Source organism: Neoarius graeffei, chromosome 3 (assembly GCF_027579695.1).
Source record: "Neoarius graeffei isolate fNeoGra1 chromosome 3, fNeoGra1.pri, whole genome shotgun sequence".
In the NCBI taxonomy this organism is placed as follows: domain Eukaryota; kingdom Metazoa; phylum Chordata; class Actinopteri; order Siluriformes; family Ariidae; genus Neoarius; species Neoarius graeffei.
Window position 1 is genome coordinate 44,228,987 of NC_083571.1, and position 25,603 is coordinate 44,254,589.

General features: G+C 42.0%; 1 protein-coding gene across 1 annotated transcript in view; it reads right to left on the reverse strand.

Moving 5' to 3' along the window:
• slc12a10.1 (solute carrier family 12 member 10, tandem duplicate 1) overlaps positions 1 to 25,603 on the reverse strand; it is a 56,481-nt gene that overhangs the window by 12,601 nt on the left and 18,277 nt on the right. Inside the window, exons 13-19 of the mRNA XM_060915915.1 lie at positions 22,677 to 22,784; positions 22,465 to 22,588; positions 21,959 to 22,060; positions 9,047 to 9,202; positions 8,833 to 8,932; positions 8,619 to 8,730; positions 62 to 196 (exon numbers count right to left, since the gene is read on the reverse strand). Coding sequence (XP_060771898.1) covers positions 62 to 196; positions 8,619 to 8,730; positions 8,833 to 8,932; positions 9,047 to 9,202; positions 21,959 to 22,060; positions 22,465 to 22,588; positions 22,677 to 22,784 — 837 coding nt within the window. The remainder of the gene's footprint in view (positions 1 to 61; positions 197 to 8,618; positions 8,731 to 8,832; positions 8,933 to 9,046; positions 9,203 to 21,958; positions 22,061 to 22,464; positions 22,589 to 22,676; positions 22,785 to 25,603) is intronic.

A 25,603-nucleotide genomic window follows, 5' to 3' on the forward strand; every position in this document is an offset into this window, starting at 1 on the left:
AATTTATTAGAGTTAAAAATCTAGCAGTGAGATAAAAAGTCAGTTGGTAAAGTTGGCTTACCTGCATGAGATGCTGAGTTCCATCTCTCAAACTGTTTCCCTTAAAGGGAGTGTAGAAGGAGCGGACCTTCCTATTGTTCAGCCATTTTACTAATTTGTCTGTATTGGCTTGGGGTGTGACGGAATTATTCTCATCCTGAAAAAAAAGCATTTACACTTACTCAAGCCTTAAAAAAAAAATCCTTAAAAAAACAACTGGGGATGGTGAAGGCTAACATGCTTCCTGCAAGCCAGCCAACCATTTTTTCAAACTTTTGCTTGTGCTTCATCACAAAGTAGTGTAACACACACAGAGCAAAGTGCTATCTGCCCTCTATCTCATATGGTACAGATCAGAAGTTTACATAGGCAGATATTAATGTCATCATGGACATGAATGTCATGGCAATACTGGGCTTTCAATAATTTTGTTGAACTGTTCTTTTCAGTGGCGGCTCCTGAATTTTTTTTCAGGGGGGGCAATTTTCCCCCGTTATGTCTACATGGGGCGGCACGGTGGTGTAGTGGTTAGCGCTGTCGCCTCACAGCAAGAAGGTCCGGGTTCGAGCCCCGTGGCCGGTGAGGGCCTTTCTGTGCGGAGTTTGCATGTTCTCCCCGTGTCCGCGTGGGTTTCCTCCGGGTGCTCCGGTTTCCCCCACAGTCCAAAGACATGCAGGTTAGGTTAACTGGTGACTCTAAATTGACCGTAGGTGTGAATGTGAGTGTGAATGGTTGTCTGTGTCTATGTGTCAGCCCTGTGATGACCTGGCGACTTGTCCAGGGTGTACCCCGCCTTTCGCCCGTAGTCAGCTGGGATAGGCTCCAGCTTGCCTGCGACCCTGTAGAAGGATAAAGCGGCTAGAGATAATGAGATGAGATGAGATGTCTACACGGACCATAAATGTCCACAGGACTGGACTAAATTGACCTAGTCAACTGTTCTACAGAATGTTCTGTAAATAGATTTTGTACTTCAAACTCCATGACCAGCAAGAATTTTACAGACTGTGCAACTTAAGGACAAACAGGAAAGTGCACTTACTGTAACAAAACATTGTAAATAGTTAGCTAACATAATAGCAGTTGAATAAATAGATGAGTGGATCTTTAGATCTTGCAATTACTGGTATTTACCAAGGATATTACCAAAGTGCTAACTCTCAGAGCAAAGTGTGGCAAATATAAAAATGCACATTGAAAACATCAAAAGTGAATGGATTCTGTGACTGTGTGTGAGTCACGAAGTCAACCAGACCCAGAAAAACACCACGGTGACTGGAGCCCTCAGTTTCGTCTTTGCCTCGTAGAGCTAACTCGAACACTCCACAAAATTTCACGCGTTGGATGAGCCGGTTTAATATGTGCCTGTTCTTGCTCACCTCATCATTGTGGCGGCGAACTGCTAGCCTGTAGCCCTCATCCGGCTGTGTAGCGATGTTCACTCTCCCAAAAGCCGAAAATTTCAGGCAGCTGACCATGTGAATCTTTGGTGACTCATGTTTTTTTTATTTTCTCCGACAAATGATACATGTCCGAAACTCCAGTGACCGTCCAAGCAGTGTTGTCCGTGGAGCCACCTCCAGGGTGGAAAAGTAAGCAGGGGGAGCAGAAAACCGCTGAGGCGTCCTCGCAGCCAGCTCGCCAGGATTTGCGCTGGGACCATGTTGAAGTAAAACCTCGATTATATGATTTCCCCCCTTTGTCGAAATTTGTTTTACGGTATGTTTAGATTTGGTCGAGGGGGTCCAGCTTGTTTTGTTGCCAATTTAGCTCGATTTGATCGCTGACTAAATGGAACTTCTTTTAAGGACCGCACTGAATTGCTTTCCGCATCCATCTCACCTCAGAAACTGAGCGGATCAAACGCAACTTTGCCGCGCTTCGCAGTGATGTAAGCACGTTAGGGCGAGCCCCCCCGGAACCCATAGAGATTGCATTGAAGTGTCAGTCAGGAGAAAAAAAATATATTAACATGGGACTCTATCAGTGAACTCTTGGGCGATTTTCAGCATGACTGAAATCACCCCAAAAGGGGCGGTACTCTAGAAGCAAGACCACCCTGATTGGACAATGATACCCAGAGACAGATTAAAATGGCCTCGAGCAGCGCTGGTGAAAGTTTGTTTTAAAAAAATAATTTTTTTTCATTTTGGCAGTGCGTCGCCCAATCGCCCTTATGCACCAGCCGCCCTTGGTTCTTTTTCTGTGGCAGAATGATTGTAAATCATTAATCTTTAATATGAAAAAAAAAGAATTTGGTGCACAAGTTGTAATTTATTTGGGTTTTCTGAAATCAACACATGCTCAAAATTATACATACAGCTCACTTAATATTTCGTGAAATGTCCCTTAGCAAGTGTCACCCTGACCAGATGCTTTTGCTAGCCATCACCAAGCTTCTGGCAGAATTCTGGTTGCCCATTTGACCACCCTTCATGGTAGAGTTAAAATAATTTGTGTATTTCCTACCAGGGACCCGACTTTTAAGCAAAGTCCACATATTTTTCAACAGGGTTGAGGTCAGGCTTAATGTTAGCCCATTTTATCCATCCCACAACCAGCTTTCATGTGTGTTTTGGGTCATTGTCCTGTTGGAACTCAATTGTATTGCCCTGTATTGTAACCTGATAATTCTGAGGTAGTCCTCCTTCTTCATTACTCCATCCATTTTATGCAATGCACCAGTTCCATAGGCAGCAGTCATTGTGACCAAACAACTCAATCTTTGTATCATCTGATCATAAAACTTTCTGCCAGAAGGCTTTTTCTTTGTCCATGTGGTCTGCTTCAAAGTTTAGTCAAGTTGAAGCTGTTAATTTTGAATTCTTTCTTGGACGGTAGCCCCTCAGTCCATGGCGATGTAAAACTTGACTGTAAACATTGACGCTTAGCCTGGCAAGCCAGACTAAATGTGAATATTTAGTCTGGTCTCGGTCGTAGACATTTCCGAAGGGTGTGGGTAGGAACAACCCGTTGTCTTTCAAACTGTCTGTGTGTATAGGCCAACGCTCTGACCAATCAGTGCAACAGTGACTGTGATGTAGTCAGAGCGACAGAAAGCAGTGGGGGAGCCAGCTGGTAGATCAGACTTTTGCCATAGCCGGTCGGCAAAACAGCGAAAGCGTCCTTCTTGAAAAGGAATGAGCGGAGAGCCTCTTCCTGCTCATGTTTCAACGAAAACTCCAAGTCTAATTCTTCTAAAACTGATTCCAAAGCGGAGTCAAACGAGCGCTGTTCAATAGCCATAGCCATCTTTCCTGTTGTGCTTTCTCCAGCGTTGCGCAGCCTTGTCGTCACTCCTGCAAAAGCCCGCCCAAAAAATCCAAACAAAAACCTTGCGTTGTGATTGGCGGGCACGATTTGATGCCCGGGGTGTGTTGTTGATATGGTCCGAGGCTAGACCCACTCGTAGGCAAAAATATTTTTGGCCGCTAGGCGGGTGGGTCTAGTTTACTAGGCTAATTGACGCTGGTGTTCTAACAGCTTCCAGTTCATGGCAGGCCTGTGCCTTAATGGTACTGGGTTGTTCCTGACCATCCAAACCAATTTCCTCTCAGCTGAGGGTGACAGTTTGGGTCTTCTTCCAGCAAAGTGGCTTGGCAATTTGGCTATACCTCCCAATAACTTGTAATTACATACAACTGTTTGAACTGATGATCCTGAAATCTGCAGTTGTTTAGAAATGGGTTCAAGAGACAGTCCTGAGTTGTGTAAATCTTTGATCCTCTTTCTCACATTTGCACTGAGCATGACTTATGACTTAACAGGAAGTTAAAGGGATAGTTCGGGATTTTTGACATGAATCTATATGGTATCCCCGTCAGCAGTGTCGTGCATCCACACTGACTTACCCCCGACAGTGTTCTGTGAGCCTAGATATTGTACAGTGTTGGTCAGTGCACAAGTAGTTCCGGCAGGTTTCCTGGGGTCTGCAAAGTAACACGTTTTTCTTCTCAAAACAGCTCGTGTTCGAATGAGTGATTTATTAGCATAACAAAACCCTTGTAGTCCAAAAAGTCACACCTTGTAATTGCTTGGAGCTACTTTCTCTCAATAGCGATCAGTGCGCGCTGTCACTGTTAACAGTTGTGTGCGAGCTAGCCAACAACTTTCATTAGTTGTTCGACAGTGTTTAGCGGCAGCAAATTGCTTTCCTCCTCAGTATACAAGTGCGCTTCCATGGCAGGGAAAAAGAAACTACCACTGCTGCCTATGTAGTTCCCTATTTATACAAATAGGAGTCATTCAGGATTCAGCCATGTTTTTGCTCCGTGTCATGGCTGAATCCTGAATGACTCCTATTTGTATAAATAGGGAACTACATAGGCAGCAGTGGTAGTTTCTTTTTCCCTGCCATGGAAGCGCACTTGTATACTGAGGAGGAAAGCAATTTGCTGCCGCTAAACACTGTCGAACAACTAATGAAAGTTGTTGGCTAGCTCGCACACAACTGTTAACAGTGACAGCGCGCACTGATCGCTATTGAGAGAAAGTAGCTCCAAGCAATTACAAGGTGTGACTTTTTGGACTACAAGGGTTTTGTTATGCTAATAAATCACTCATTCGAACACGAGCTGTTTTGAGAAGAAAAACGTGTTACTTTGCAGACCCCAGGAAACCTGCCGGAACTACTTGTGCACTGACCAACACTGTACAATATCTAGGCTCACAGAACACTGTCGGGGGTAAGTCAGTGTGGATGCACGACACTGCTGACGGGGATACCATATAGATTCATGTCAAAAATCCCGAACTATCCCTTTAAGAGGCCTTGGCAAGTTAAGAGACATTTTGGAACTTTCAACACCACTGAAATAATAATGTAAGTAGGTGTATTCAATTCAATTTCCTTTTATTGTCATTGCACAATGTACAATGAAACTCTGTTCCTCTAGTGCATTATATAAAAGGACATAAAAACATAAATAGTTCATAAAAAACAAAAACTAAAAAACATAAAAGGATAATAATAAAACACCATAAGACAATAAAAAAATGAGGTAAAGCCATAAATAGGGGACAATCACAAGAACAGTAAATAAAGTGCATATTACACATGACTGATCATACTGTGCATCCAAAGACATATTGCACACTCCAGAAGATCAGTTCTAATAGTTTAGTTCTCTAATAGCACTTGGAAAAAACTGTTCTCAAGTCTGGAGGTGCAAGTTTTTAAGGACCTGAAGCGCCTCCCAGAGGGCAACAGAATGAAAAGATGGTGACCAGGGTGTGATAAGTCTCTAATGATGTTGGTTGCACAGCGGAGGCACCGTGTCTTGTAAATGTCCTGTAATGTTTGTAACGGAGTTGCAATAATTTTTTGTGCTGCTGTGATTACTCTCTGCAGCACCTTCTTGTCAGCTGCCGTGCAGCTCACAAACCACACCAGCATGCCATAGGTGAGAATGCTTTCAAAAGAACAATGATTGAATGAAAGAAGCAGCTGATGTGATATGTCCAGTCTTTTTAATGTCTGAAGGAAATACAGTTGCTGCTGTGCTTTCTTCACCAGGGCAGTGATATTTATAGTCCATGTGAGGTCTTGTATGATGTGCGTGCCCAGAAATTTAAATGAGGATGCTTTCTCAACTGCATCACCCCTAATGTATAGGGGAGCAGGGCCTTCACATTGTCTCCTGAAATCAACAATCATCTCCTTTTTTTTACATTCCACTACAGCACTTAATGGCAGTGCTCACAATCAAAGGTTGACTATATGGACAGACCACCTTCAGACAGCTCCTCACAAACTGAACCTGAGCCCCAGCAAATGCCTCCCCCCAGGATCCAATGAGGCATGGCTGATATGGTCATGCCTAAGCTGTCTTAGAACTGAAATCGGACGAGGTAGAGTCCTGATGAAGAAATGGGGATATAACAGAGATGAACAAACATGTGACTGTGGAGCGGCGCAGACAATGAAACACCTACTTGTCTGCCTGCAACTACGTACCAGAGTGATGCACACAGGAGAACCTTGAGAAGTTTGCCCCCCCGGCAGGAGCCTGTGCACAACACTGGGCCAGAGTAATATAGCCAGTGTGGTGACCCGAGATGGATGGGATCAAGTCAACTACAGTAGTGTCATCTGCAAATTTAATGATGGTATTTGTGCTATAGGTTGGTATGCAGTCATGTGGATAAAGGGAAGACAGAAGAGGACTCAGCACGCACCCTTGTGGGGCCCCAGTGTTTATTGCCAGAGAGGAGGAGTGATAAGTCCCCATCCTGACAACTTAAGAATGGTCGGTTCAAAAGTCTCTGATCCAGCTGCACATATGCTGATTCACACCCAGGTCCAGCAGTTTGTTCTCCATTCTGCTGGGTATGATCGTGTTAAATTCTGAACTAAAGTCCAGAAACAGCATCCTCATATGTTTTAGGGTGTTCCAGGTGGGACAGAGCAGTATGTAACGGTATGTAGACTGCTAATACATGTCTTCTTAGGTATAGGCACAATAGTGGCAGACTTCAGACATTTTGGGACAGTGCATAAAGACAGGGAGAAATTGAAGATTTTACAAAATACCTCTGCCAGTTGGTCTGCACAGTCTCTGAGTGCTCTCCATGGTATACCATCAGGACCAGCAGCTTTCCTGGCGTCATCAGTATTGACATTCAGCATTGGGCTGAGCAATGTTGGTATCAGCTTCTTCCCAGTCTCTGCATCATCTACCTCAAATCGAGCAAAGAAATGATTCAGCTCCTCTACAAGAGAATCACTGCTGCTTGTTGTTGTATTGTCTCTGCCTTTGTACTTGGTGAGGTTCTAAATGTCTTGCCATGTCTGCCGTGGGTTTCCATCATTTAAGTATCCCTCTATCCTCTGCCTGTAGTCTGCCTTGGCCCTCCTGATGGCTCTCTTGAGGTTGGTCCTGGCAGTGCTGTAGAGATCGTTGTTCCCAGATCTAAAGGCAGAGTTGCGCTCCAGCAATAGACACTTGACATCCTTTGTCATCCACAGTTTGTTGTTCGGGAAGGTCCTGATACGTACATCCACTGTAACACAGTCGACACAGTACTTAACGTAAGACAGGACAGTGGATGTGTAGTCTTCAATATCTTGTTGTGCAAATAAGTCCCAACATGTGCACCCAAAGCAGTCCTGAAGTTGAGATGAAGCCCCCTCAGGCCATGTCTTTATGATTCTCACACTAGGTTTTGATGTACTAATGAGAGGTCTGTATACTGGCGTGAGAAACAGGGACAGGTGCTCAGACAGGCCTAAGTGGAGGAGAGAAGAGATTTTATATCCATCCCTAATGTTGGTGTAGACATGATCCAGTGTGTTTGAACCTCTCGTAGGACAGTTCACTTGATGGTACAATTTAGGGAGGACAGACCTCAGGTTCGCTTGGTTCAAGTCCCCAGCTATTATAAAAATCCCATCTGGATAAGCAGTCTGTGATATGCTAATGGTAGTTAGCAATATGTCCAGTGCCAACACAGTGTTAGCACTTGGTGGTATGTATACAGCTATCATGATAACCACTGTAAACTCCCGCGGCAGATAAAATGGCCAACATCTCACTGTGATGTACTCGACATCTGCTGAACAATGTGTATCGGTGATGGTTGCATTTGTACACCACTGGTTGTTGGTGTATATGCACAGTCCCCCTCCCTTGCTCTTACCGGAGTTGCTTGTCCTATCGGCCCGATGCGCTGTGTGGCCTGCTAATTGAATAGCTTTGTCGGGAATCCCAGTGTGAAGCCAGGTCTCAGTGATGAACATTACTGAGCAGTCCCGTACGTCCCTCTGTGCCGCGGTGACCAGCTCCAGTTTGTCCATCTTATTGCCGAGGAATCTGGCATTTGTGAGGTAGATGGTGGACAGAGTGGGCTTGAACAAAGCTCGCCTTAGCCTAGTTAGCACGCCAGCTTGGCAGCCCCACTTCTGTCTCCTGTCCCTGCACCGCCTCCTACATCTGCTTCTCGGTATAGTGATCTACTGGGATCCTGACAGTTGTATGATCCCCTGTGGGATCTGGTCGCATTGAAAGTTCATGGTAAAGTCTAATGCACTACATGCCATTCAAATCTTTAAAACATATTCTTGGCTGTATGTGATTTTGCTGACCGACACACTAACAAACAACAACATAACAGAAATCCAGCAGAGCAAAGCCGCTGCGTATGTGCGCCATCACCATCTTGCTTGTGTATGTATATTTTAGAACCTGTATGTATAATTTGGATCCTGCATTGATTTCAGAAAACCCAAAACAAATTAAAACTTGCACCAAATTCTTGTTTTTTTTTTCTATTAAAGATGCACGTTGTACAATCATTCTGCCACAGAACAATAACACTTCAACAAAACCACTGAAAGCCCAATATTGCTAAAACATTCATGTGCATGATGGCGGCATTCATGTCTGTGTATGTAAACATCTGACTGCAACAGTATGTAAGTGAGCTCACGTATACCCTTATTTGACTAGTATTTCTATGATTGACAGGGTAAAGAGAATGTGGTCCCTCCACCCAGAGATTGTTTTGCTTCCTTGGCTCCTGGCCATAGATGGTTCTGATTCAAGCAATCTTTAAAACCAGAAGAGAGCCCTCATTCTCACCATGAGAATGTTTCCACAGATCATCAGACTGACATTCTTTGTGAAAGAGCCCACAAAGTCCACTAGAGCTGGACGCAAGTTTGGAGGACCAGTCAAAACTAGACACTGAGGTCTGAAGGAAAGAGAAGGGTAAATAATATTATTAAAACATTACTAATAGTAAAACAAAAATAGGAAGAATGTGTTTTTACAGACCTTTATATTTCAGTTTTACCTGAAATTCTTGACATGGTCTTCTACAGTAGCAAGAGAGACTGAATATGTCAGAGCCATGTTGTACGTACCAGCCTGGACAGATGAGCCCCAATTAACCTCTACAAGAAATACATAGCTATTACATGACTATCTTTTTAATATGTCTTTTTTCATGACTATTTAATTGATCTAAACTTTATAAGAACTGTCATGTTACTATATGAGTTACTTACTTGGTTTCTTGTACATAACATAACCAAACAAAAAGAAGATGACGCCAAAGGTGATAAGAGCAGCCCACCAGGTGAGCAAGAACATCAGCACCACAGAGATAACTGCCCCAAACAGAGCAGTCCAGCGGCTGTAGTATTTGAAAGATGGCCTCCACCCTGTGAGTGACAGCAACAACAATTTTGCAGTGAGACATTACATAATGAAACAAGTTTTTATGGGTTTTTCTATGGCTGTGAGATGGTAACATTATTTTGTTCCAGTATCACCACATCTGTAATAGATTATGCTGCAATCAATCAATATAATTTCATGAAGGTCTAAAATGCCAAGATTTTTGAAAATGACAGCATGAACTACATGGTCACTGACCATGCAAATGACATGGTGAATTTCAGGAAACTATGTAGTGATTTAATCTTTTTTTTTCTTTTTTACAATTTATACATGAATTTCTTCTGTAATTAGCTTGTACAGCATCTCTATTGTTATTACTTTATTACTACAGTACAGAGTAGAGGAATTGTATATCAGACCACACCACCAGATAAATGTAAATGCTACTACAGTATTACTTCTCATCTCATCTCATTATCTCTAGCCGCTTTATCCTTCTACAGGGTCGCAGGCAAGCTGGAGCCTATCCCAACTGACTACGGGCGAAAGGCGGGGTACACCCTGGACAAGTCGCCAGGTCATCACAGGGCTGACACATAGACACAGACAACCATTCACACTCACATTCACACCTACGGTCAATTTAGAGTCACCAGTTAACCTAACCTGCATGTCTTTGGACTGTGGGGGAAACCGGAGCACCCGGAGGAAACCCACGCGGACACGGGGAGAACATGCAAACTCCGCACAGAAAGGCCCTCGCCGGCCATGGGGCTCGAACCCAGGACCTTCTTGCTGTGAGGCGACAGCGCTAACCACTACACCATCGTGCCGCCCCACAGTATTACTTACTGTATATATTATATACCCCAGATCTGCTGAAGGTATTGATGGTCAAAAGGTATTAATTATCTATAACAGCAGCTCTGACAGTAGTGCTGGCTGTAATTGAAATTCGAGGTTTATATTAGTGCACTCATTCTATGTTATTGTTTCAGTGGCACCTTATCCATAGGGACAATTAGAGGTTTATATTAGTGCACTCATCGACAGCGTCCACAACAACAATGATCCATAGGGACAGGTGGAGCTCAGCCACAACATATGTATCAGTTGTTCAACAAGTGTTAATCTTCATAAAGTCCTCTTTCACAAATACATACTGTGGCCAAGGCAGGGTCAAGAGTTACACTTGTGATGGAGGAACGTTAATTTGTGTGTTGTATGTTGCAGTGAGTGAGCGAAGGCGTGAAAGGAGAGCCGTGTGTATGTGTGTAGCAAGTGTCTCAGTGGGAGACGTGTAATAATGAGAAGTCGTACTTGCAAGCGAAAATAAACACCATTCGCGTTAATCTGCCTATCCACATCCCTTCAATTTCCTGAGCCTTAGTAGTGTCATGCAAACATTTTAAATTCCTTTGAAATACAAAATATACCTTTTGAGTAATGAACCATTTAAAAAATGCTATTTGACAGATATCAAACAATGTTCCATTGTTTTGGTCACCTTTCAGGATGTTGCACAATTGTGGGGCAGTGCTCTCACTGCCCCATTTAGCTGCACAGAATTATTAATGCAGGTAGGGGTAAAAGTGGGATATGTAACAAGTACTATGCTCATTTTGCCCCATGCTTGCTCTTTTTCTGTGGAGGAGTAGCAACAGACAGGACAGTTAAAGTGCTGATGACACGTTTTTGACATCTTTGGCGATGTTTTATAACATAAAAAGTAATTCCCGATGATCCATATATTAATTCACGAAGGCGCCTATTTTACAAGTTATGATAAAAAACGCGGCTATTTGGGCAAATTTGACGGGGCTGCAGCACCCAGGAGACGAAAGAAGAGGAGGAGCTATATGACGTCAGTGAAAGAACCTTCCTCCTAACTTACCAGTTTGTTGTTGATGCGGCAGGTGTTCAGTTTATCATTATTAGTATTTTTATTAGACATTATTATTATTATAATATATATATATATATATATATATATATATATATAGTTATTATGCCTTCGCGTTGTGTTGCCGGCTTTTGCTCCAAAACCCACAAGGATGGGGTAAGTTTATTCAAGTTTCCCAGAGATCCTGAGCTGCATGCGAAGTGGGTGAAGCAAGTCAGGCGCACTCGTGACAAGTGGGAGCCCTCACCAACATCCGTCCTGTGCTCTGAACACTTCGATTTGGATTGTTTTGACACCCTTCCCATCTTAAAAGAATCTCTTGGGTGTTCAGTTCAGCACAAATGTGTGTTACTATCATCAGCAGTGCCTACACAGTGTTGCCAGATTGGGAGGTTTCCCGCCCAGTTGGGCGGTTTCAAGTGCATTTTGGTGGGTTTTGAAGATATATTTTGGGCAACCGTTGGTCCGATTTTCGAAAACTTGGTATCCCTGGAATCCTTGGGCCCAGCCGAATCCAGCGCACCCTTTGACGTCATCTTCCACCCACAGAGTTTTCCCGCCATTTTGATTTAACTCTTATTCATCTTTCCATGCAGATTTGGATTGCGTGTAACTCGGTGCCCGTTCATCACACACGGGCAATCAGTATATCAAAACGTGCGGCTCGATCAGACTCGGTGTGCTGTTGCTTTGTGCGTTACTCTGTGAAACTCTCTAGCGCCACCAACGGCTCAAAGTCTCAGGTAAATTTCCCATTCATTTCTATGGAGTTTTTGGAAAACTACACACGTCCCCCCTCTGGGTCTCCATAGCAACAGATACTGCTGAAGTTTTCCAGCCCAAAATATGTTCAAAACCCACCAAAATGCACTTGAAACCGCCCAACTGGGCGGGAAACCTCCCAATCTGGCAACACTGCCAGTATTCCGGAGGGGGTCTACTAGTAGCTATGCCGGATCCAAAGACAGTCCTCCTGTCAGAACATGTGTTGTGAAATGACATAAGATAAAGGTACGTAGAGCTATAGATTCTACATGATAATCATAAATGTAATCATAAAGTCGGCGTGATATCAGTCATGTATTTGCTTGTGAAAGCTTGCGGCTTTCATGTAACTGCCGCCTAGCAACGAGAGGCAAAGGGTAAAGAGGTTAGGCTATCATAGATTCTATTCGGAAGAGATCAACACAATTCTAGACTCCCAGAAGAGGAAGAGCTAGCACTAGAGAGTTCACCGGCATTTTCATGCACCATTTCCATTGAGTAGAACCAGAGTAGAACAGCCAGTGAACCGCAGCGTGTTCTTCCACTGACGTCACAGCATGGCCGCGAGCCACGGACCCAGTTTTCTTGCGCTGTGCAATTAAAAGTTGGATATTCGCGTAACAACAGCTTCTTTTCACATAATTATAACAGAAATCTAATGTTTGCCATATTGTATAGTTTAAGAAATTGCATAGAGTCATGTTCGTGCCATCAGCCCTTTAATGATAGAGTTGCCAGGGTTTTTTTAATGCCAAATTGAAATAAAATATACAGTGCTCAGTGTAAATGAGTCCACCCCCTTTGAAAAGTAACATTTTAAACAATATCTCAATGAACACAAACAATTTCCAAAATGTTGAAAAGACAAAGTTTAATATAACATCTGTTTAACTAATAACGTGAAAGTAAGGTTAATAATATAACTTGGATTACACATTTTTCAGTTTTACTCAAATTAGGGTGGTGCAAAAATGAGTACACCCCACAACAAAAACTCCTACATCTAGTACTTTGTATGGCCTCCATGATTTTTAATGACAGCACCAAGTCTTCTAGGCATGGAATGAACAAGTTGGCGACATCAATCTTTTTCCATTCTTCAACAATGACCTCTTTTAGTGACTGGATGGTGGATGGAGAGTGATGCTCAACTTGTCTCTTCAGAATTCCCCAAAGAAAATAATTTCTTTCCACCACAAAGGTGAAGGCTACAAGATGATCAGCAAAGTTTTACTTATCAGTCAGAATACTGTAGCAAAAGTGGTACAAAAATTTAAGAAAAATGGAACTGCAACCATCTCACAGAGACGTCCCAGTCATCCATGGAAGTTAACACCTCGACAGGAGCGTCTTCTGATGAGAAGGGTTGAAGAAAATCGGCATGCAAGTTCACTGCAGTTATCTAAAGAAGTAGAAAGCCAATCTGGGGTGACTATTTCCTGTGACACAATACGGCGTACACTGCAGAGGAATGGCATGCATGGATGCCGTCCATGAAAGAAGCCTCTCCTAAAGCCCAGGCACAAAAAAGCCCACCTAGAGTTTGCCAGGGCCCATGCTGACAAAGATGAAGACTACTGGGACTCTATACTCTGGAATGATGAGACCAAGATAAATGTTTTTGGAACTGATGGCTTCAAAACTGTATGGCGTCGCAAAGGTGAGGAATACAAAGAAAAATGCATGGTGCCTACAGTGAAACATGGTGGTGGCAGTGTCCTTATGTGGGGCTACATGAGTGCTGTTGGTGTCGGGGAGCTGTATTTCATTGATGGCATCATGAATTCACAGATGTATTGCTCTATACTGAAAGAGAAGATGCTACCATCACTCCGTGTCCTTGGTCGTTGTGCACTTTCCCAACATGACAATGATCCTAAACACACATCTAAGGCCACTGTTGGATTTCTGAAGAAGAACAGGGTGAAAGTGATTCAGTGGCCAAGTATGTCTCCTGATCTGAACCCAATCGAACACCTATGGGGAATTCTGAAGAGACAAGTTGAGCATCACTCTCCATCCAGCATCCAGTCACTAAAATAGGTCATTGTTGAAGAATGGAAAAAGATTATTGTTGCAAAATGTCACCAACTTGTTCATTCCATGTCTAGAAGACTTGGTGCTGTCATTAAAAATCATGGAGGCCATACAAAGTACTAGATGTAGGAGTTTTTGTTGTGGGGTGTACTCATTTTTGCACCACCCTAATTTGAGTAAAACTGAAAAATGTGTAATCTAAGTTTATATTATTAACCTTACTTTCACGTTATGAGTTAAACAGATGTTATATTAAACTTTGTCTTGTCAACATTTTGGAAATTGTTTGTGTTCATTGAGATATTGTTTAAAATTTTACTTTTCAAAGGGGGTGGACTCATTTACGCTGAGCACTATATAACCCAATTCCAAAAACATTGGGACACTGTGTAAAACATAAATACAACAGAATGTGAAGATTTTCAAATCATGGAAACCCTATATTTCATTGAAAATAGTACAAAGACAACATAATAAATGTTAAAACTGAGAAATGTTATTGTTTTTTGAAAAATATATGCTCATTTTGAATTTGAAGTCAGCAACACGTTTCCGAAAGGTTGGGACAGGGCAACAAAAGACTGAAAAAGTTGTGTAATGCTAAAACAAACTAATTTGGTTAATTGGCAACAGGTCAGTAACATGATTGGGTATTAAAAGAGCATCCCAGAGAGGCTGAGTATCTCAGAAGTAAAGATGGGGAGGGGTTCACTGCTCTGTGAAAGACTGTGTGGCAAACAGTGCAATAATTTAAGAATAACATTCCTCAATGTAAAATTGCAAAGAATTTTGGGATCACATCATCTATGGTACATAATATCATTAAAAGATTCAGAGAATCTGGAGAAATCTCTCGATGCAAGAGACAAGGCTGAAAACTGAAATTGGATGCCTGTGATTTTCAGGCCTTCAAGCAACACTGCATTAAAAGCAGACACGTGTCAAAAGTAGAAATTCTTTTTAGAAATCATGGACACCACATCCTCCAGGCTAAAGAGGAGAGGAACCGTCCGGCTTGTTATCAGTGCACAGTTCAAAAGCCAGCATCTGTGATGGTATGAGGGCGCATTAGTGCACATGACATGGGTAGCTTGTACATCTGGGAAGGCATCATTAATGCTGAATGATATATACACATTTCAGAGCAATATGCTGCCATCCAGACAAAATCTTTTTTCAGGGAAGGCCTTCCTTCTTTCAGCAAGACAATGCCAAACTGCTTTCTGCACATAGTAAACTGCATGGCTCTGTAGTAAAAGAGTCAGGGTGCTAAACTGGCCTGCCTGGAGTCCAGACCTGTCTCCCATTTAAAACATTTTGTGCATTATGAAGCGCAAAATACGACAAAGGAGACCCTGAACTGTTGAGCAACTGAAATTGTATATCAGGCAAGAATGGGACAACATTTCTCTTTCAAATCTACAGCAATTGGTCTCCTCAGTTCCCAAACATTTACAGAATGTTGTTAAAAGTAGAGGTGATGCAACACAGTGGTAAACATACCCCTGTCCCAACCTTTTTTTAATGTGTTGCTGGCATCAAATTCAAAATGAGCATATTTTTATTAAAAAACAAACAAACAAAACACCCCACCCAACACAAAGTAGAGGTGATGCAACACAGTGGTAAATGTGCCCCTGTCCCAACTTTTTTGAAACATGTTGCTGACATCAAATTCAAAATGAGCATATATTTAAAAAAAAAACCAAAATAATAAAATTTCTCAGTTTCAACATTTGATGTATTATCTTTGTACTATTTTCAGTGAAATATTAGAGTTTTCATGATTTGCAAATGATCACATTCTGTTTCTATTTAGTTTACACAGCGTCCCAACTGTTTTGGAATGGGAATTGCAAGTATTGAAGTATAAAAACTATATATAAAAATATGCAAGTATTAGTTTCAAGTCTTTTGTGTGGTTTTTGAAATGTAGCTGGGTTGGAAATTTTGTTAAAACCTGGCAGCCTTAGTTAATGACCTCTCAGGAAACACACCAGCTATACAAAGGTATGAACCAACTCAAAATGTGTTGCTAGACTGTATGCTGGATGACTATATGCCTACTGCAGTAAATTCACTTGATAGTCGCCTATAGCACAAGTCAAGTATGATAGACTTCTATGGTGGAGACTTCACATAATCATAGACTAATAATAAATGGGTTAAAACGTGTTATTTAAAAAGGAAAAAAACTATAATCATTGATATGGTAAAGAGACATGTATTTAATATTTATGGAAAGAGTCTTCAGTGTCAACGCTTTGTAATGGTCAGTAAGTTTCCCTCCACGGGAAACATTTCAGGACAAAGGACTTTGTACTTTCCAGTTTCTCAGTAACATTAGATGCATCTTTTCAACTTCAAGAGACAGAAAAATAGAGGCTTGTGAGGGAACTATATTGTAAGTGTTTGGTCACAGAGCATTATTCTTATAACAGCACTGTCATGTTTTATTTCTTACATAACAAAAATATATTAGATTATACATACTTTTTTAACAACCATACGAGTCTTTAACATCATTTCAGTCATGATGTGCTTTAGGAGGCATTACATAAAACCAGTCATAACACTATAGAGGTTAATGGTCAAAAGCAGTCTGAGGTACAGTGGTGCTTGAAAGTTTGTGAACCCTTTAGAATTTTCTATATTTCTGCATAAATATGACCTAAAACATCATCAGATTTTCAAGCAAGTCCTAAAAGTAGATCAAGAGAACCCAGTTAAACAAATGAGACAAAAATATTATACTTGGTCATTTATTTATTGAGGAAAGTGATCCAATATTACATATCTGTGAGTGGCAAAAGTATGTGAACCTCTAGGATTAGCAGTTAATTTGAAGGTGAAATTAGAGTCAGGTGTTTTCAATCAATGGGATGACAATCAGGTGTGAGTGGGCACCCTGTTTTATTTAAAGAACAGGGATCTATCAAAGTCTGATCTTCACAACGTTTGTGGAAGTGTATCATGGCACGAACAAAGGAGATTTCTGAGGACCTCAGAAAAAGCGCTGTTGATGCTCATCAGGCTGGAAAAGGTTACAAAACCATCTCTAAAGAGTTTGGACTCCACCAATCCACAGTCAGACAGATTGTGTACAAATGGAGGAAATTCAAGACCATGGTTACCCTCCCCAGGAGTGGTCGACCAACAAAGATCACTCCAAGAGCAAGGCGTGTAATAGTCAGCGAGGTCACAAATGACCCCAGAGCAAGGCGTGTAATCGTCTTACTTACTTACTTACTTATTGCCTTCTCGCTCACTCACGGAGCATAGGCCATCGACTACAAGCCTCCATCATCTGCGATTGTGGGCCATCTTTTCTAGTTTTCCCCAACCGTGTCCCTCCTTCCACATTTCCGCCTCTACACTTCGCCTCCATGTATTCCTAGGTCTACCACGCTGGCACTTTCCCGACGGGTTCCACATAAGAGCCTGTTTGGTAATGTGATCTTTCGACTTCCTCAGCGTGTGACCAATCCAAGTCCATTTCCTTCTACATATCAGTCTTCCGACCGGTTCCTGATTAGTCTTCTTCCAAAGATCCTCGTTCCTGATCTTTTCGGGCCACCAAATCCTAAGTATCCTTCTTAAACATCTATTAATAAACGCTTGTACTTTCCCCAGCATAGCCTTTGTAGTCCTCCAAGTTTCTGAGCCATACAGCAACACCGCTTTGACATTGGTGTTGAAGATACTTAATTTGGTTGATGTTGTGATATCCCTCGCTTTCCAAACCTTCTGCAAGATATTAAAGGCTGCTCTGGCTTTCCCAATTCTAGCTTTGACGTCATTGTCTGTGCCTCCACTAGTACTCACAATACTTCCAAGATACGTGAAAGATAAAACCTCCTCGATGTCCCCCTTCTCCAGTAGAAGAGGTTTCTTGTTGTTATTGTTGTTGTTAATCCTCATAGACGTTGTTTTATCCTTACTTACAAATAGCCCCAGTTTAGCTGCTGACTGCTCCAAGAGTCTGATCTTATCCTGCATCTGACTGTAGCTATGCGATAGTAGAACAATGTAATCAGCAAAGTCTAAATCATCCAGCTGGTTCCACAAGGTCCACTGTATTTCCATTCCTTCTACCTTCTGTGCTCTCCCACATTATCCAGTCCACAACTAGCAGAAATAGGAAAGGTGATAGTAAACAGCCCTGACGGACACCTGTCCTAACTTCAAATTTGTCGGTAAGGTTGCCCTCATATATAACTCTACAGGACATCCCGTTGTACGTATTCTTAATAAGACTAATTAACTTTTCAGGTATTCTGTAATGCCTCATTATATTCCACAGTGATTCTCTATCGAGACTGTCAGAAGCCTTCTGGAAGTCAATAAATGCTATATACAGGGATGAGTTCCATTTCAATGACTGTTCAATTATAATTCTGAGCATTGAAATTTGATCGATACATGACCTATCCTGTCTGAAGCCTGCTTGGTGATCTCTCAGCTTCTTGTCTACTGCCATTTTCAACCTTTCCAATATGATCCTATTAAGGACTTTACCGAGTACTGACAAGCGCATAATACCTCTGTGATTATCGCACACATTTTGGTCGCCTTTCTTTGGCAGTTTAAGTAGACAACCTTCCTTCTATTCATGTGGTACAACCTCTTCTTCCCAAATTCTCTTGATAATCTGACCCAGCATTTCCGATGACGTATCTTGTGCTGCTTTCAGGGCTTCCCCCAGGATTTCATCTAGACCAGCTGCCTTCCCGTTTTTTAGCGCTAAGATGGCCTTTCGCACTTCCTCCCTCGTCGGTGGATCACAGTTTACAGGGAGTGGGCTTTCTGCTGGTGGTATATCTGCTGTATCATTGGGAGCAGGTCTATTAAGTAACTCCTCAAAATATTCTGCCCATCTATTCAACTGGTCTTCTTTCTTCGTCAGCATGTTTCCATTCTTGTCTTGCACTGGTCCACTATCCTGGTTGTATTTACCGGCCAGCTTCCTGGTGGTGTCGTAAAGCTCCTTCATGTTTCTTTGTGTAGCTGCCTCCTGTGCATGCTTAACTAACTCTTCGATGTCTCTCCTCTTGCCCTGCCTTACACGCCTTTTAACCTCTTTATGACATTCTGAATACTGCTGCTAAGCCATGGATTTTGGTGCTCTCATGCGACTCCTGTTAAGCAGATCTTTTTTTCATCCTCCTCTCCTCTATCTTCTTCAATGTGTCTGATGATATCCAAGGCTTGTTCTGCCTCTTCCTCTTTCCCCCAACCTCCTCGCAAGATTTGGCCCAAATCTGTTTGATGTTCTGCCAGCATGTCTCTATGGTGTTACTATCGCCATCCTCATCATCATCCTGCAAATCCTGGAGGGCCTGATATCTATTCGACAAGGTTTCTTGGAAGGCATCTGCATTAGCCTGGGCCCGCCCATCCTAAGTGTGACGCAACACGAGGACCTGTTGCGAACTTAGTCTGGCGAGGCAAGCTATCTACAGCTTTTCCAAGCTCCCGAAAAATCAGGAGCCAATCAACTTTGAGCATCTCCAAAGGCCCTGGGTAGAGGCGTGTTCAAGGCACTGACGTAGTAGAACTGCGACCGGAAGCCATAGATTGTTTACAGAATCTATGCCAGAATCGCTTCATTCATGAATGCTGTATTGAAAGCATTCAACGGGAAGTTCTCATTGAAAACGGAGCAAAGAGCAGCCCTGGAGGTATTTATTGAAAGGAAGGACGTTTTCGCCTTGCTTCCGACCAGCTTCGGTAAGAGTTTAATAATAGGATGTCTATGGTTTAATCTACCAGTTAGCCCCGTTGCGTCACATACATCAGAGGAAAGAGTGATGTGATTGGTTTAAGCTTTGTCACAGCCTTTTCTGGCTTCGACCAGTAACAAACTGAGGCATTTCAGGGAGGCGGGTCAACCACACACTTTGGGAAACGGTTGGGCTTAATAGCTTTGCCAGACCAAATGCTCGCAGAGCTTTGAAGTCGCGTTAGCCAGACTACATCTGCATATGCTTTCTCTTGTAAAAGTTGAACATTGTACTTAATCCTGATGTTAGTTGTTGTCTTACATCTTCTGAGCTTAAGTCTCAATTTTGCGACCACTAAGTGGTGGTCTGATGCCACATCCGATCCCCGTTTTGCCCTGATGTCTAAGATGGTTCTCCGGAACTTACTGTTAATGCCAATATGATCTATCTGATTTTCCGTCATATGATCAGGGGACACCCAGGTGACCTTGTGTATGTCTTTATGTGGAAAAATGGAACCTCTGATCACTATGTTATTACCAGCACAAAAATCTGCAAACAGCTCCCCATTCTCATTCATCTGATCAAACCTATGCTTACCCATTATCTGCTCATACCCTATGTTGTTAGATCCAATTTTAGCATTAAAGTCTCCCATAAGTACTATAACTTCTCTTTCTTTCCTCTGGTCTAAAATGGCTTGCAATCTATCATAGAAGTCCTCCTTAACTACTTCCTTGACATCATTTGTAGACGCACAACACTGTACGAGCTTAAGCTTAAGACGATGTCTTGTCTTGAACTGAGCTGTGATGATTCTGGAACTGATCAGTTCCCAGCTGATAACAGCTTTCTGTGCCTTTCTAGATAAAATGATTCCAACTCTCTCTGTATTATGAGCATTTTCTTCCATATGGCCTGAATAAAGAATTAACTCCCCTGTTGTAAGCCTAGATTGGCTTGCTTTGATCCATCATGTTTCACACAAACCAAGTACCTGTAGGTTATAGCTTCTTATCTCCTTCGCGATTGTAAGTGCTTTACCTCCTTTGTACATAGACCTTACATTCCACGTCCCCATCCTTGTGATCATCTTTAGTGAAAGGAGATTTGGCAGTGTAGATTCCTTTCGGCTTTGTCTACTCTGTGTCGTTCTTGCACTTCTAAATGAAGGCTCCTACATCCCAATTTCAATCCGATGTCTTCCTCTAGTCGATGCTTCAGTAATCAACAGTATCCACTGAATGGGGGATTGGCCCGCACAGATTCACCAGAGCCCCTTTAGCCAGCATGTTTCTGGGTTATTCCAAACAGGCCTTCAGGTGTAATAGTTGGCGAGGTCACAAAGGAACCCTGGGTAACTTCTAAGCAATTGAAGGCCTCGCTTACATTGGCTAATGTTAATGTTCATGAGTCCACCATCAGGAGAACACTGAACAACAAATGGTGTGCATGGCAGGGTTGCAAGGAGAAAGCCACTGCTCTCCAAAAAGAACATTGCTGCTTGTCTGCAGTTTGCTGAATATCACGTGGACAAGCCAGAAGGCTATTGGAAAAATGGTTTGTGGATGGATGAGACCAAAATAGAAGTTTTTGGTTTAAATGAGAAGCGTTATGTTTGGAGAAAGGAAAACACTGCATTCCAGCATAAGAACCTTATCCCATCTGTGAAACATGGTGGTGGTAGTATCATGGTTTGGGCCTGTTTTGCTGCATCTGGGCCAGAACAGCTTGCCATCGTTGATGGAACAATGAATTCTGAATTATACCAGTGAATTCTAAAGGAAAATGTCAGGACATCTGTCCATGAACTGAATCTCAAGAGAAGGTGGGTCATGCAGCAAGACAACAACCCTAAGCACACAAGTCGTTCTACCAAAGAATGGTTAAAGAAGAATAAAGTTAATGTTTTGGAATGGCCAAGTCAAAGTCCTGACCTTAATCCAATGGAAATGTTGTGGAAGGACCTGAAGCGAGCAGTTCATGTGAGGAAACCCACCAACATCCCAGAGTTGAAGCTGTTCTATACGGAGGAATGGGCTAAAATTCCTCCAAGCCGGTGTGCAGGACTGATCAACAGTTACCGAAAATGTTTAGTTGTAGTTATTGCTGCATAAGGGGGTCACACCAGATACTGAAAGTAAAGGTTCACATACTTTTGCCACTCACAGATATGTAATATTGGATCATTTTCTTCAATAAATAAATGACCAAGTATAATATTTTTGTCTCATTTGTTTAACTGGGTTCTCTTTATCTACTTTATGGACTTGTGTGAAAATCTGATGATGTTTTAGGTCATATTTATGCAGAAATATAGAAAATTCTAAACGGTTTTCAAACTTTCAAGCACCACTATAGCTACTTACCTGGGGAGTTGGTGATGGAGGCATGGAAGCAGCTGAAATTGATGAGAGCGTAGGAGCACAGAAAGAAATTAGAGATAAGAGGAGCGATGGTGTTCAAATTAGCTGAAAAGACATGGAAATAGAAAACAAAATGAATGGATGTGTTGTGTAATTGATAAAAAATGGATGAGGAGTAACATGAGGCATGATGGCTGAAACTTTTTAAAATAGTGTATCTATAAATTAACAAAAAAAACTGTTAAAAAACCTGGAAATTGACTTATGCATCACTCTTGCTGGTGTATATCTATCCATGGACAGTAACATTTTTTTTTCAGCTTTTAACAATAAATCATTAAAAGACAACTATGTTCAGACCAGATAATATTTACAGTCTTTTTCTTTTAGAAACAATCACAATTTAGAGTACATCTAAACACACACACACACACACACACACACACACACACGCATCTTAATATAGTATACATCTGAAGTAAAGGCCATATGTCAAATTTTAAACTCACCAATCAGAATGAAGGCCAAAGCAATGACATAGGTTAGAATGTAGGCACGCAGTGGCTCATTATTTTTCCCATATCCCTTTGCAAAGATGCTTATGTATGGGTATATGTTGTCCCTGCAGAGACACTATTAATAAAACTGATGAGTATGTACAATCATTTTTTAAAATGATATATTGTTTTGGTGGCCATAAGTGGCTGCTATTGCATCTTACTTGGAAGACTTTAGGAGCAGAGACCAGGAAGGCAAGAGCTGATGATAAACTGGCTGCAAAAATGCCAGCAGTAATGAGGGGGCCAAAACCTGACACCATACTGAGCACCTTAAATGCACATGAAAAAAAAAAAACAACCCAAAATGTAAAATTACAATACCTGCCAACCTATATACACATGTATGAGCTCTGCATTTGAACAGCTCAGTCAAGTACACTTCTTTTTACCCACAGTAGATAAATACAGTGCCTTGCAAAAGTATTCATCCCCCTTGGTGTTTGTCCTGCTTTGTTGCATAACAAGCTAGAATTAAAATGGATTTTTGGGGGGTTAGCGCCATTTGATTTGCACAACATGCCTACCACTTTAAAGGTGCACATTGTTTTTTACCTCCACCAAGGAGGTTATGTTTTCGGTAGCGTTGGTTTGTTTGTTGGTTTGTCTGTTAGCAACATTACGGAAAAAGTAATGAACGGATTGCTCTGAAATTTTTTCCAGAGGTGTGACTGGGCACAAGTAACAATCCATTAAATTTTGGCGGTGATCCGGATCACCACCTGGATCCCGGATTTTTTAAAAAGATTAATTTTTTCCCCATTGAAATGAATGGGCGCGCGATGCAAAAAAACAGATTTTTCCTCCTGTAGGCCAAACCATAAGGTGTAAAGTCATGAAACTTGGTACACTGATAGAGGAGTGGACCCTGATTGATTTCATCAAGTTTCATGTTGGTAAGTCTCACGCTTTAGCGCCACCAACTGATCACAGTCTTACATGCGTTCATGCACGTAACTTTTGATCCGTATGTCCGATTTTCATAAGTCTGGTGCCGTTGGAATCCTTGGAGCTAGATGATTCCAACGCACCCTATGCTGTCATTCTCCGCCGAATTAGATTTTCCGCCATTTTGAATTTTGTCCAAAGTGAAGGTAGAGTGACCCTGGCCGCATGTTTTGTCCGATCATCACGAAACTTGGCACACATGATCGCCAGTCCATTCCTAATGAATGATATTTGTTTCACTCTCCTACATCGAAGCGTTCGCCCGTGGCAGCCACTCAAAATCGATGGCCAGCCTGTCATCTCCATATGAGAATCCGCCCTGTGTCTTGGCCAAACTTTCGCGTGTTGACACAAAACTTGTCGTGTGGGCATGCGGTTGCCTCTCTTGCCGGGTTGCCATGGTGGCGCACCTGAGCGAGCACACTTTCGCATTTTCTCCGGAAATGCATTCTAGTTATTATTATTACCTCCGCCAAGGAGGTTATGTTTTTGGTAGCGTTGGTTTGCTTGTTTGTTTATTTGTTTGTTTGTCTGTTAGCAACATTACGGAAAAAGTAATGAATGGATTGCTCTGAAATTTTTTCCAGAGGTATGACTGGGCACAAGTAACAATCCATTAAATTTTGGGGGTGATCCGGATCACCTTCTGGATCCTGGTTTTTTTTAAAGGATTCCTGGTGGAGGTCTGCGCTCTCCGAGTGCTTTTCTAGTTTTTATTGTGACACAAACAATAATTAAGATGAAAAAACAGAAATCTGGAGTGTGCATAAGTATTCCCCCCCAAAGGCAATACTTTATAGAGCCACTTTTTGCTACAATTACAGCTGCAAGTCTCTTGGGGTATGTCTCTATTACCTTAGCACATCTAGCCACTGGGGTTTTTACCCATTCCTCAAGGCAAAACTGCTCCAACTTCTTAAAGTTAGATGGGTTGCATTGGTGTACAGCAATCTTCAAGTTATGCCATGGATTCTCAATTGGATTGAGGTCTGGGCTTTGACTAGACCATTCCAAGACATTTAAATGTTTCCCTTTAAACCACTCTAGTGTAGATTTAGTAGTATGTTTTGGGTCATTGTCCTGCTAGACCGTGAACCTTCATCCCACTCTCAAACCTCTGGCTGACTCAAACAGGTTTTCCTCCAGAATTGCCATGTATTTAGTGCCATCCATCTTTCCTTCAGTCCTGACCAGCTTTCCTGTCCCTGCAGATGAAAAACATCCCCACAGCATGATGCTGCCACCACCATGCTTCACTGTAGGAATGGTGTTCTCAGGGTGTTGGGTTTGTGCCACACATGGCATTTCCCATGATGACCAAAAAGTTCAATTTTTGTCTCATTTGACCAGAGAATCTTCTTCCATGTGTTTGGGGAGTCTGGCACATGCTGTTGGGCAAACTCCAAACATGATTTTTTAAGCAATTACTTTTTTCTGGCCACTCTTCCATAAAACCCCACTCTGTGCAGTGTATAGCTTAAAGTGGTCCTATGGACAGATACTCCCATCTCCACTGTGGATCTTTGCAGCTCCCTCAGCATTATCGTTGGTGTCTTTGTTGCATCTCTGATTAATGCCCTCCTTGCCCGGTCTGTGAGTTTTGGTGGGCGGTCTTCTCTTGTCAACAACAAAATAGGCAACAAAACAGGCAACAAAACAGGACAAACACCAAGGGGGATGAATACTTTTGCAAGGCATTGTATGATCAATTAATGGAATGAGCCTGTCATGGAATGATTTTCAAGGGATCCGGTTATTTAGCACAAAAGTCTTTTAGCACAAATCTAAAGTCTCTTAGCACAACTCTATGTTCTTTATCACAACTCTGGATTATGGTCACAATAATTGAAAAAAAATACTCATCTTGATATAGGAAGGGGTATATTCTAATTGCTTGATATAGGAAAGGGTTTATTAGATTGTGCGGAACCCCCCGCAGTGCACAGATTACAGACAATTCGCACAAGTCGATCAGTTGACAGCTTGTACTTTATTTGAAGAATAATAAAGTCTGTTGTGTTTTTGTGTAGTTCTTTAAACCTGTCATTGAAATAACAGTAGGATAGATGGCAAACATTTTCACTCCTTTAATCCTACTGTTTTGTTTTAATTGGGTACTCAGTGAACAAAAAAGGATGTATAT